The 12,954-nt window shown below is 38.6% G+C and overlaps 1 protein-coding gene across 4 annotated transcripts in view; it reads left to right on the top strand.

Moving 5' to 3' along the window:
- NADK2 (NAD kinase 2, mitochondrial) overlaps positions 1-12,954 on the top strand; it is a 55,257-nt gene that overhangs the window by 27,328 nt on the left and 14,975 nt on the right. For 3 of the 4 annotated variants that reach the window (XM_060190953.1, XM_060190950.1, XM_060190952.1), the window contains 3 exons: positions 5,468-5,546; positions 7,948-8,013; positions 9,364-9,459. In XM_060190953.1, coding sequence (XP_060046936.1) covers positions 7,949-8,013; positions 9,364-9,459 — 161 coding nt within the window. In that variant the 5' untranslated portion in view covers positions 5,468-5,546; position 7,948. The remainder of the gene's footprint in view (positions 1-5,467; positions 5,547-7,947; positions 8,014-9,363; positions 9,460-12,954) is intronic. The other variant, XM_060190951.1, reaches the window with a different exon arrangement.

The following is a 12,954-nucleotide window of genomic DNA, read 5'->3' as shown; positions in this document are numbered from 1 at the left end:
CTGACTTTTGCTTCAGTCCTCTGTCCCTAGCACCACCAGAGCTGTGCAGTGTCCCGCTGGGGCACGGTGACTGCACTATGAATCCACTGCTCCTTCGGTCATTTGATTTTTTTCTTTCTGTTTTTGGATAGGACAGAGAGAAATTGAGGGGGAGGGGAAGATAGAGAGAGACAGACACCTGCAGACCTACTTTGCCACTTGTGAAGGCACCCCCTGCAGGTGGGGAGCCAGGGGCTCGAAGCAGGATTCTTTGAGTCTTTGTACTTCCTACTGTGTGCACTTAACCCAGTGTGCCACCACCCCACCCTGGGGGTTGCTTTTCTCTTTCTGTTTCCAGGTGAGGTTTTTTTTTAAAATGAACTAATTTTTAATAAACTGTACATCTAGGTATGAGGTCTTAGATACCACTTGGTGGAGTGTGTGATTTGGCCAGAGTGCAGCTCAGTTCTAGAGCTCAGTTCTAGCCTATAGTGGTTCTGAGAATTGAACCTCGGGCCTTGGCCCTGTGCTTGAAGTTTGTGTAGACAGCTGTTACTCCCCGTGGTTGGATGTATGTTTCTCTGCTAGTAAATGACTCGAGCACTATCCTCTTCACTCTGCCAGGGACTGAGCTGGACTTCATGCTGGGTCCACTGTTGATCCACATCACCATCTGTATGTCTGTTTTTTAAAAATCTCTAGATCGTTTATTTTTTTTTGACTCAGTTGTTGAGTTACATGACGTCTTTGTTGTTCAGATAGTAACCCTTGTTGTATGTGTGCTGCGCAAATACCTTTTAACTAGTAGTTTGCATTTTTATTTATGTGCTGACTTTTCTTCTGTTCAGGTCATATCTGAAAAATACTGTCTTCCAAAAATAACTCAGTTTAGCTATTAAAATTTTTAACTCTCAGAAATGTCAGTGTTAACACACATTAAAAAGTGGTTATATCTACTACCGAGAAGTGTTCAGGATTTGCTTTTTTCTTTTCTTTTTTTTTAATCAACAGTTTCATATGAAAGCTATAGATTGGTGTTGTCAGCTTCCTGAGTCACTATTGTTAGTTTATAATGACATGCATGTGTGCATGCATCTCCATGTGAAATTACATATAGACTTAGTGACCTCTTATTTGTTCACATGTGATTTATGGTAGTTTTAAGAAAAAACAACAATGTTCAGAATTTTAAAAATACAGAAGCGTCTTACTAAGTCTGAGTTGAAAGGCCCCACACATTACTTAGTGTAGTAGTAGAAACTCCACATCAAGCTGTGTCAGAAAAATAGCTGTCGTAGGCTTCAGAGGGGAAGCGATGGTGCTGTTGACAGTGGCTGTTTGGAGTAAATTATTAGATGTATAAGGAATCTGGAGCCAGGACTTTGAAATTCTTAATGATAACATAGAAAATGGTTGTGCCTATTTTACTTTTATAATTATTGTTTTTATTTTTAGTAATTATGTGGATTTTCTCATGTCTAGACACTAAGAAAGCTTTTTAAAATGTTTATTTGTATCATTTTAATATATCATTTTAATGTTTTATTTTTATTTTTGTGTGGAGACAGAGGACTTGAGAGGGAAGGGGGAGGTAGAGAGGACTAGCAAGAGATATCTACAGCACTGTTTCACTACTTGTAAAGCTTCCCCCCTGCAGGAGGAGAGTAGAGGCTTGAACCTGGGTCCTTGAGTAGTGTAACATGTGCACTCAAACAGATGCACTGCCACTTGACCCCCTGGGAGCTTTCTTATTAGATCTGTTTTCTGAGAAAGTTTAGAAGATCTCAGTGTATTTGACATTTCCTGTTTAAATTATTTTCAAGTTAGTAGGAAACATCCTAGACTGTTGCTATGAGATTTCTGTATATAGGAATAGGCTTGAGATGAAAAAAAAATAATCTATCATATTCACTCTCTTTGGCTTTCTAATTTATGATAAAAGATTATAGAAGGGTAAAAGATCTTAGTTTTTTAACTTTTCATGTTAGAAATGAGATTTACTTTAAAATAATGAGATGATAAACTTTAAACAAGTAAAAAAAACCTTCTAACTTGTAGATTGGGTATATCATTAATTATACTGTCCTTGTATACATTTCAAGAAGCATTTTTGTCTTAATATGGAAGGTCAAAAACAGAGAGAAAAAAGACAGAAGGGGAGACACCACAGCACTGCTCTAGTGCTCATGAAGATTTCCTCCTACACAGTGCTCCCGTGTGAGGGTAGAGTCCTCACAGATGGTAAAATGACACCGCACTATTTGAATTTCTTCCTATAGCCCCATTTAAAACATTTTAACTCTATAAACTAATAACGTGTTTGTAAGCGTGGTTGTATGTATTTGGGTCAGTGAATTGATTTGATAACCAATCCCAGTATTACGGTGGTTCAGCACAGTTTATTTCTAGCTCTTCACAGTGTCCAAGGGGTATTACAGCCACTTTCAGATAGGGACTCTTAGCATCTCTGAGTGTTTGAGGAGAAGAAAGCAGGGTATCAGTACCTTGAGTTTATGAGCCAGAGTTTTGAGGTTAATTTTGCCCCTTTTAAAAATTGGCTTTTACTGTACCTGGAAGCTTCTTTTTTTTTTTTTTTTGGTGTTTATTGTTGTCACTGGGACTTCACTGCTCTGGTCCAACTTCTCATATATAGAAACAGAGAGATTGTCAAAGGGAAAGAGGGAAAGGCATCATACCCCATCAGACCCCTTCCAGTCCCCTAGTGAGGTGAGGACTGTGGTCAGACCTGGATTATGTTGTGATAGAGCTGGCTGCTTCCCAGGTGAACTGTCATACTGTCCTGGAACAGTCTAGCACAGTGAGCATAAGACATCTGTGCAGTGTCATTAGTTTGATTCTATTTTTAAAACACTAATCAAAATTTTGCAGTCCATTTATTTTGGATAGAAAATTGTCAATGGATACTAAGGCCATTGTTTCCTGACGGTGAAGCATGCTATAAGCGAGCAATTGTGTGATAAGATAATGTATGGAAGTCAACATGAAAGAAAATATCAGCAGAATTAAAAATGGTTAATGAAGCTTGAAGAAGTCTTACCTAGTTTCTTCCTCCTTTGACAGAAAATTCAAGTGAAGTTCAACAGCACACATAATCAGAGTACAGTGTGGAAAGGAAAATTAGGATGAGGGAAATGTCAAGACCATATAAAGACAAACATGGTTGCAATTTGATGGTGAGAGTTCAGAGTTATTAATTAGTAATATCTAGCGACTCCCTCTTGTTAGTCTCACATTTGTAGAAAATCTGGGGAGACATAAAACAAATTCATTAGCAGTGACATTACGTAAAGTATAACAGTTCAGGGCTAGGAGGTAGCTCGTCGTAGGGCACGTGCCTCGTCACGTATAGCTCGTATTGGCAAGAGCCATGGCCCTGAAGGAGCTCAGATACTGTGTTATCTCTGCCTCTCTGCCTCTCACTGCAAAAAATTCCACACATGCAAGGCCTTCTGAAAAGAAAGATAATGTAAACAAGACATTTCAGCTTTTTCACATCTGCAAAACTGTTGGATGTGAGAATGACTGTATCTAGTGCCAAATTAAGACAATTTTCAGTGTTAGTAGGGTTTTCAGTCTTCAGTGCAAATAATACTGGTTAGATAAATAAAAAATTTACATGGCTTTGTATGCCATTCTTTCAACCATGTTATGATTTTGAGTTGATAATATCTACTGGCTAGTTAAATAACTAATTTTCAAATAATCCTTAGCATTAAACTAGTGCCTTGTTAAATTTGAAAATATAGGTGGGTGAAGCACTTGAGAGTCCTTGAGAATATAACAATTAGGTTAGCAAATGAGAAGAGAATATTAAATCAATGATTGTGTTGCTGGCAGCAGTGAAAAGTGTATTAAATGCCTTAGTGCTTTTAAACAAATCCCCCCAAAAGTCAGCATCATAAAACAGAAACCTCTGCTTCCACAGAGATTGTGAAGGTTAAAATCTAGAGTCAGTATGACATTTTTGTTCTTGTTTAGGGTTTCTCAGGAGATGACAGTCAAACTGTTGAACAGGACTAGTAAATGGGCTTTTTCTTCTCATTTCCTGACTGTGTGGGAGACCAGCTCTTCACCTTCCTGATCACCGTAAACTCATGAAGTACCTGCCCCTAAGCAAGGCATCTGAAGAGCAGAGAAAGCCCAAGTCAGAGGCCAGGATGTCTCTTTAAACTCAATCTCAGAAGTGATATGCCGTCACTTCTACCACAGTGTGTTGGTCACATAGCACACGTAGTTGTATAAGGGTGTACTGTGGGAGGGAGAGTTAGACAGTGTTGTGAGTGCCAGGAGGCGGGGATCCCTGGGGTTAATGGGATTGTCTTGCAAACTGACTATTACAGTTGGGTACTTCTAAGCTTTGACTTAGAGGGAGAGGGAGTGGAAAAATGAAAGGAGAGCCTGTCCTGTGGTTCTGATCCAGTAGCAGATGCTTGGTGCATGTCTATTTGCATACTTGGTGACACAGAGAAAATAATGCTGCCATTTCCAATTAGAAATGATCGAGATAAAATGTACAACTCTTTGCAGTTACTAATCACAAGCTTGATACGTATGGAATCCTTTCAAGAATTTTGTTTGAATGATGTTGTTTATTTAGGTGGTCAAAGATTGCCTAAATGATCAAGAAAGAGCGCTATACAACTTTATAAAGTAAAAGGAAAAAAGGTGACTTTTTTAAAAGTACAAATGGTAGTGTTTCTCCAGTGCTGCTGCTATTATTAAAAACACTCTTGAGGGTTTATATTTATAGAAAAATAGGTGATTACAACCAAAATTGATTTGGCTTTCACTATGAGACATCGGTGTAATTTGTAGTTTAAGTCTAAAATGATTGTCCTTCCAAAATGATCAGTTCCACCTTTGAAAATGATAGTGAAGCTAAGTGTGGCAGGAATCTTATGGACTGGATAAGTCCATTTTGTCATAGCCCAGAGTTAGCACACAGACTTTTACGTGTGAATCCCTCAAGGTCCCACATTTAATACCTGGTATACCATATGCCAGAGCTGCACAGTACTCTGATCTCTCTGTCTGCTGTATTTCTTGCTGCCTCTGCCTCTCATGAAACTAAACAAATACAATTCTTTTTTTAGTTCTTTTCTTTTTTTCCCAAATCACTTTCTTGAGGGAGGGTTAGTAGTTTGTATACAGTACAGCTGGTGCATCTTATCATCTCCCCATGATACATATCTGCAAAACACTGTCACCTCCAACTTGGATCCTTTGAACCAGCAAGCACTAAGTCCCCACTATCTCAAGAAAAAAGGAAGGTTTATTTTGAGTAGATAGTTTTATTGCAGGTAAAATGTAAAGTTTCTGTAGGAATTCTTAAAGTAAGAAGTTTAACTTGTATGTTGATAAAGTATATGATTCTACTAAAATACTATTATGATTTAAATTTTTATTGTAAATATTCTAAAATTGAAGGAGCTATTAAAAATTTTTTTTTTATTATTATTACCTGTAGAGTCTGAGGCTTCAGGACCCCAACTTTTGCCAGTGAGAGCCCTAAATGAAGTCTTCATTGGGGAAAGTTTGTCATCCAGGTACTTGTACAAAAGTGATCTTAAGCTTGGGTTCTAATATTTTAGCACTTTCAGGTGTTCATTCAGTTTCTGTAGTCTGGCTAGGATTTGTAAAAGTACTGATGGTAAATAATTAATAATTTCCAAAGTGATCATACATGGTAATTATTAAAAGGAAAGAAAATTGTATGAGCAAAAGATGTGGAACCTTAGGTTAAATAAAATTATTTGAGTTTCTTTGTTAATATTTTATTATTTATTGAATAGAGACAGAAACGGAGATGGAAGGGGGAGAGAGGAAGACAGAGATACCTGCAGCACTGCATCACCACTCGTGAAACTTTCCTCCTGTAGGTGGGGATTAGGTGCATATCTACAGTTAATAGGCATATTTGCTTTATAGACAATCCACACTAAAATTTCCCTGCTTAATATTTTACTAGTATACTTTAAAACTTTTATTTGCTTGTTTATGTGCAGTATCCTGTAAAATCACACACTGCATTTATCTTTCACAGCCTTTAGAATGAACAACAGTTCTTTGTACCAATTCTGTTTTGCCATTTAAGATAGTAATATTGTAATGGTCCAAGTCAGTTGGCTTCCAGATTATATGATATTTTAGAGTTTAGTGTATTTTCTTTCTGTCATTGATAATATTTAAGACTAGCCATTTTTTATCATAACATTGTAGCATTCTTAGTGTAACAAAATAAGGCAAGTGAATTGACAGTGTAATTTATCAGCAAAAATTTAAGCTTAATAAAATCTCTAAGTATAAAAGTATGTGTTTTATTATTAATTAAATCTGTTTTGTGATGTTGAATCTACTTAGGTTGTCAGACTTTTTTTGTACAAACTTTTTTCTCAAAAAAAGTTACTTGTCAGTTACTTAAAACTGTCATAATGTAAAGTTGATTTAATTTGACAGTACTTTAGAATATGCCTTACTTCTTATTTTTATAGATATAAGTAAATTAGGAGCGAAGATTAGAGATGAGTCTATGTCTCACTTTTCTGCTACCAGGACCATATGAACCTTTGCAGGTCATGTAGTTGCTTCCCTAGTTTACTGAAAGTTGCATAGATTCTGAGATTCTGATTGTTGTAAGTCATATCCTTTCATAAGCAGTTTAATTGTGGTAAGAAAAGTTTGTCTTAACTAAAAAAGATAATATGTATATTAACCAATGACTTAACTCAGTTAATAGTGAAAAGAACAAAGCCTGACTTCTTAGCAGGTGGTTTTAAGAATTTTTTCAGTAGTTGTAATTACTTAAATGTAACTTTAAAATAGGATAATAAAATATATTGTGCACCTGCAGTGTGTAAAATGTGTCATGAAGGATGTGAAAATGAATAAAAATGTAGTTGTGTCTTACTTTTTTGGAGAATGATAAAAGTATTAAAGGAGAGCTCAAAATATCAAATCAAGTGCATTCTTTAAAGAACTTTAAAAAGAAAGTATAAAATACTTATGCTGTATAGTTTTTTTCTTCCACATATCAAATGTGAAGCAACATGAAAAAGAGTAAGACGACACCTGTGTGATAGAAGGAAGTAAATATAACTGATTAGTTACAGAATATAGTCATTACATGAAATAAAATAAAGCAATAACTTTACATGAGATCAGAGAAAGTCTACATTAAAATAAATAGATGACAAAGGTAAAGTCTTGAGTTTATGCCTGTCTAACAGAAACTCATATGCCATCTAATGCCCATATTTTGTTTTCTTATTTTAAAATTTGAAACTTCTGAGAGCATCTACTAGCATTGCTCGTATAATTTCTATTTACTAAAGATTTAAAAAATGACAGGAGGAGGAAAACTGGCATCAACTGGTAGGCTATTGAAAACTCAGTAAAGTCCCCTTAGGAGTTTTTAGATTGGATGGTTCATTTCCTGTTGAGGAGGCGTCCCGGCTGGAATAGCTCCTAAATGACGTCTGGTCCTGCTGAGTTGGCGTTCTTTGATGTCTCATCTTGCATCTTTACTTAGAGAAGGAAAGCAACGAGCCGATCTGCTGATGCTACTGAAAAAATTATTATTGCAAGGGAGATTCTGTGACACAGACACTTAAGTGGGAAAGAAAGGGACATTTGATAAGACACGTTTAATGCTCGTAGCAACCTTGTGAGACAGACAGTTGCATTAATTGGTGAAAAAAATTGAGATTTGGAGAGTTCATGTAACTTGCCCAGGGTCATATACTCAGCACCAGAACTATCATATAAACATACCAGTATTTCTGATTCCAGACCTTTATTGAGGTTTTGCTGTTCCCTGAAAACTTAAGTGCTTTGCTTGAAAAATATAAAATGCAGCAATATTATTCCTGCCTCATTTTAATGTTCTTAGATTTGAGAACATTTAAAAGCCCAATTTTTTCCTTTTTTTTTTTTTTTTTTATAACCTAGAATGTCTTATTCTTGGGCTGTAGCAGTGGACAAATTAAGAAGAAGTATACCCACTCTAAAGGGACTGTGAGTTTTATTGCTGCCTTAAAAAAATTTCCCCAGACAAAAATCCTATTATGAGTTGACTAATCTTGATAAACCTGCATGTGCAAATGATACTAAATCTACTTATTATTTTGGACGCAGTCCTTGTCGCATAATTGCACTTTCCTTCCTCTCTGCCTCTTTTATCCCCCTGCTAATTGCTCTTGTTTCTATTTGATCCTAGCGTGAAAGCAGCCGTTCCTATGGATTTGACTGCCTTCTCTGTACATATTAAATTCCTGATGTACCTAAAACTCCTAGTTTTTATAAAACATAACAAGGTTGTGGGGTAGACTGAGTGTAAATCCTAGGCCTGTTGTATTTTATTTTTATGAAGTATGCTTACTTGAGAAGATCCATCACCAGGAGCTGTATCATGCAAAGCATTTAAATTTAGAGTTTGATGGGAGCAGTTGAAAGGGTTAGAATAAGAACTAAATTACCTTAGAGTGTTAGTGTATGCAAGCTTGTCTAACAGTTGTCATTATTTTGAAAAACTGTATTAAGGGTATATTAAAACTATGTAACTTTCTAAGTAGACTTTTACATGATCAAGTTAGAAAGCCAATTAATTTCATATTTGTAAAATATTCTTTTTTTTTTTTAGAGATAATTTTTTTTAATTTTTTTTTATAATTATTTATTTATTCCCTTTTGTTGCCCTTGTTGTTTTATTGTTGTAGTTATTATTGTTGTTGTCATTGTTGGATAGGACAGAGAGAAATGGAGAGAGGAGGGGAAGACAGAGAGGAGGAGAGAAAGATAGACACCTGCAGATCTGCTTCACCGCCTGTGAAGCGACTCCCCTGCAGGTGGGGAGCCGGGGTTCGAACCGGGATCCTTATGCGGGTCCTTGTGCTTTGCGCCACCTGCGCTTAACCCACTGCGCTACAGCCCGACTCCCTTGTAAAATATTCTTAAGAAGTGTACATTATAAACATAATAATACTGTAAGAATATCAGTAAACAATTTAGCAGAAACTATTGGTAACTTGAAGGATTACTTAGATGGATCAAAAATAAGTTACCAAGAATGCAACTTACTTAAAATAGTGTTTTCTTTTTGAACTCTGAAGTAAGACTCTGTTAGATTTCATAAAAGCAGTAGCAGAATGGTAGGGAAGATGTACAGTGAGAGAACAATGTGGAAAAGGATGCAGATATACAGACAAACTATTCTTTTTTACTTGATTTGTATTGGAATTAGCATAATGTGTGTACCTGTTAGCCAGCTGTCTCTAAACCCATGTAGCCTACTCATATGCCATTAGTTCTGAAAAATACTCTGACCTATAAGGTAAGTAAATCTAATTTCATATTCTCAATTTATAGAGCTTCCTACTATGAGATTTCAGTTGATGATGGCCCATGGGAAAAGCAGAAAAGCTCAGGGCTCAATTTGTGTACTGGAACAGGATCCAAGGCCTGGTGAGTAGCTTGAGATGTTGCTTTTCAACTTTTGTGAAATATTCTAGTTAATGTAATTTTCATGGTCCAGGAGGTGGTGCAGTGGATAAAGCATTAGACCTCTCAAGACTGAGGTCCTGAGTTCATTTCCCAGCAGCACAGGTGCCAGAGTGATGTCTGCTTCTTTCTTTCTCTCTCTCTCTCTCTCTCTCCTATATTTCTCATTAATAAATAAATAAATAAAATCTTGAGAAAAAGATTGTGTAATTTTCTCAGTAGCTCATAGCAGTGCATCTAAAGTCCCTAATATGCCAAACTAGCCTGGTTTTGTGTTGGCTGCCTTAGTTTCTGTTTCAGTTATCTTTTGTTGGTTTCAGGAATGCTACCCTTACTTTTTTTAGGTCATTATTTTGCCTACTGCAGTAGGTTTTAAAGAGGAAAAGAAAATGAGAAGCTTTTCATTATTTTTTTTATGGGGCTATCTTTAGTTTGTGTGTGTATAAGACAGACAGACAGGTGCACTTAGGATCTCGTGCATGGGAGGCATGCACTCTGCTGCCGAGCCATCTCCCAGCCTGCAAACGAGGGCTATTAAGTAACAGTAACGAATGAAAACAAGGATGTTCTTTGGGACGGCTGAGAAGATGGCCTGAGGATCTGAAGTCCCAAGTTTAATCCCCAGCACCACCATAAGCCAGAGCTCAACAATGCTTTGAGATCTCTCTCCCTCTCCCTCTCCCTCTCCCTCTCCCTCTCCCTCTCCCTCTCCCTCTCCCTCTCCCTCTCCCTCCCTCCCTTCCTCTCTGATTTAAAATAAAGAAAGAAAATAAAACATACAGAACCCCTCAAAACTATGCTGGAGGTTTGTGTATTAAAGACCTAAATGGAGGTAATATAAGGCACCTGTATTTTGTTTATCCTAGAGACTCTCAGTGGGCAATCTTTCCTTTTTCTTAGTATACTGTGTGCAGATGCCTCCCAGACTTCTATCTCACTATCTTCTCTTTTGAGTATAAGCTCACATTTATTTATTTTTAAAATGTATACTTTTATTTCATTGAAGATACGGTGTTTTTATTTTTATTTGATAGGACAGAGGGAAATTGAAAGGGGGAAGAGAAAGATAGAGAGGCACCTGCAGACATGCTTCACAGAGTGTGAAGCTTGCTGCTAACAGGTTGGGAGCAGGGCTTGAACTTGGGTCCCTGCGCATCGTAAAGATGCTCTTAACACAGAGTGTGAAGCTTGCTGCTAACAGGTTGGGAGCAGGGCTTGAACTTGGGTCCCTGTGCATCGTAAATATGCCCTTAAGCAGGTGCACCACTGCCTGCCCCCAAAACCTTCATATTTAAAATGACCTGGTTGGAGGGTGGCAAAACAGCACATCTGCATAGCTCTGTCATGTGCATGACCCAGGTTTGAACCCAGCCCTCACTGCATTGGAGGAAACTCTGGCACTATCTCTTGTGTCTGAAAAACATTGGCCCAGAGCAGTGAAGCATGATGGTAAATAGAGGTTGTGCCTATATGCTAAAGATCCACTGTAAACATTAACCCTCCAATCAACAACAACAACAAAACCTGTAAGAAAACTAGAGTGATGCTAACAGCACTTCAGATTTAACATAACCAAAAGCTGAGTGAGGGGCTGGGTGAGCAGTTTACTTTGTAGGTCTCGTAATCACCATGTTCGGGGTCCTGATTTGAGCTCTGTTGCTGCAGAAATTTATTGGATGGTGAAACCATGCTATGATGTCATCTTCTCTCTATCACTCTGTCTTTCTCAAAAAATAGAGGAATGAGAAAATTGATGTAGGAAAGAGTGCTGAAAATTGCATATGCTTGAGGCCTCACCACTCATTACAAAGAATTTCTTTTAGTTTTCTTCCTATTACTTAGTATTTTTTCTTATTATTTTATAGCCTGACATTACTTTTTAAAAAAGTTTTATTTAATTTGCTTATTGTTGGATAGAGACAGAGAGATTGAGAGAGGAGTGAAAGAAAAAGAGAGACACCTGATCCCTGCTTCACCACTCATGAAGCTTTCCCCCTACAGGTGGGGACTCGAGACTTGAACCCAGGTCCTTGTACACTATAGTGTGAGCGTTTAACTAGGTGTGCTACCACTTGGGCCCACCTGACATGACTCTCTAGAGAGAAAAAAATTTACTCCTCAAATTTTAGCCTTGAATCTCCCCACCTCTATAAAGACCTATCTCTTAAATCATGTTAGTTACACTTACTGTTCCTCATTTCATTTTCTTTTGCTGTTTCCTTAGACAAGACCCTATCTTTTTCAGTCATTGTTCTTGTAACTCACCCTTTATTCTTTCTTTTTCTTTTTCTTTATTTATTTTTTTACCTCCAGGGTTATGCTGGGGCTTGGTGCCAGCAGTATGAATCCACTGCTCCTGGTGCCATTTTCCATTTTATTGGAGAGGACAGAGAGAAATTGAGAGAGATGGGGAAGATAGAGAGGGAGAGAAACAGACCTGCTTTACCACTCATGAAATCTCCCCCTTGCAGGTGGGGAGCTTGGGACTTGAACCCAGATCCTTGTGTGGGTCCTTGCGCTTAGTACTATGTGTGCTTAACCAGGTGCACCACCGCCTGGCCCCATTCACCCTTTACTCTTCAGGCTGAAATTCATGCTACCAACAGAGTGATATTTCTGAAAAGCAGATAAATTTGATCACAGCCTCTGTACCTAAAAGATCTCTCTGACACCTTCCTGAGATTACTCATTTGCTATATATGGCTCTTTAAATATGACTTAAGTAACTTGTCAGCCTCTGCCAGCCTTTCCCTGTACTTCATCACAATGGAAACACTGCAGACTACTTGCAATTCTCAGCACAATCCGTGTTCTTTCTGGGCCTTTTGTTTTTGCTCAGTGCAACTTATTCCCTGCTCTCAATGTCTGAATGCTCTCCTCTTTTTTTTTTTTTTTTGCCTCTAGGGTTGTCATGGGCTCAGTGCCTGCACTATGAATACACTGCTTCTGTGGCCATTTTTGTTTTCCCCGATCTTTGGATAGGACAGAGAAATTGAGCGGGGAGGGGAAGATAGAAAAACACACCTACAGACCGGCTTCACCGCTTGTGAAGCGATCTCCCTGCAGGTGGGGACCCAGGGGCTCAAACCTGAGTCCTTGCACGGGTCCTTGCGCTCCATGCTACGTGCACTTAACTCGGTGTGCTACTGCCCGGCCCTAGACTTTCCTCCTCCTCCTCCTCCTCCTCCTCCTCCTCCTCCTCCTCCTCCTCCTCCTCCTCCTCCTCCTCCCCCTCCCCCTCCCCCCCCTCCTCCTCCTCCTCCTCCTCCTCCTCCCCCTCCCCCTCCCCCTCCCCCTCCCCCTCCCCCCTCCCCCCTCCCCCTCCCCCTCCCCCCTCCCCCTCCCCTCCCCCCTCCCCCTCCCCCCTCCCCCTCCTCCTCCCCCTCCTCCTCCCCCTCCTCCTCCCCCTCCTCCTCCCCCTCCTCCTCCTCCTTTTTAAATATCTTCTGCCATTCTTTA

This window comes from Erinaceus europaeus, chromosome 5 (genome assembly GCF_950295315.1).
Source record: "Erinaceus europaeus chromosome 5, mEriEur2.1, whole genome shotgun sequence".
In the NCBI taxonomy this organism is placed as follows: domain Eukaryota; kingdom Metazoa; phylum Chordata; class Mammalia; order Eulipotyphla; family Erinaceidae; genus Erinaceus; species Erinaceus europaeus.
Note: the sequence above shows the minus strand (reverse complement) of the source record. Positions and strands in the feature narration are given on the sequence as shown.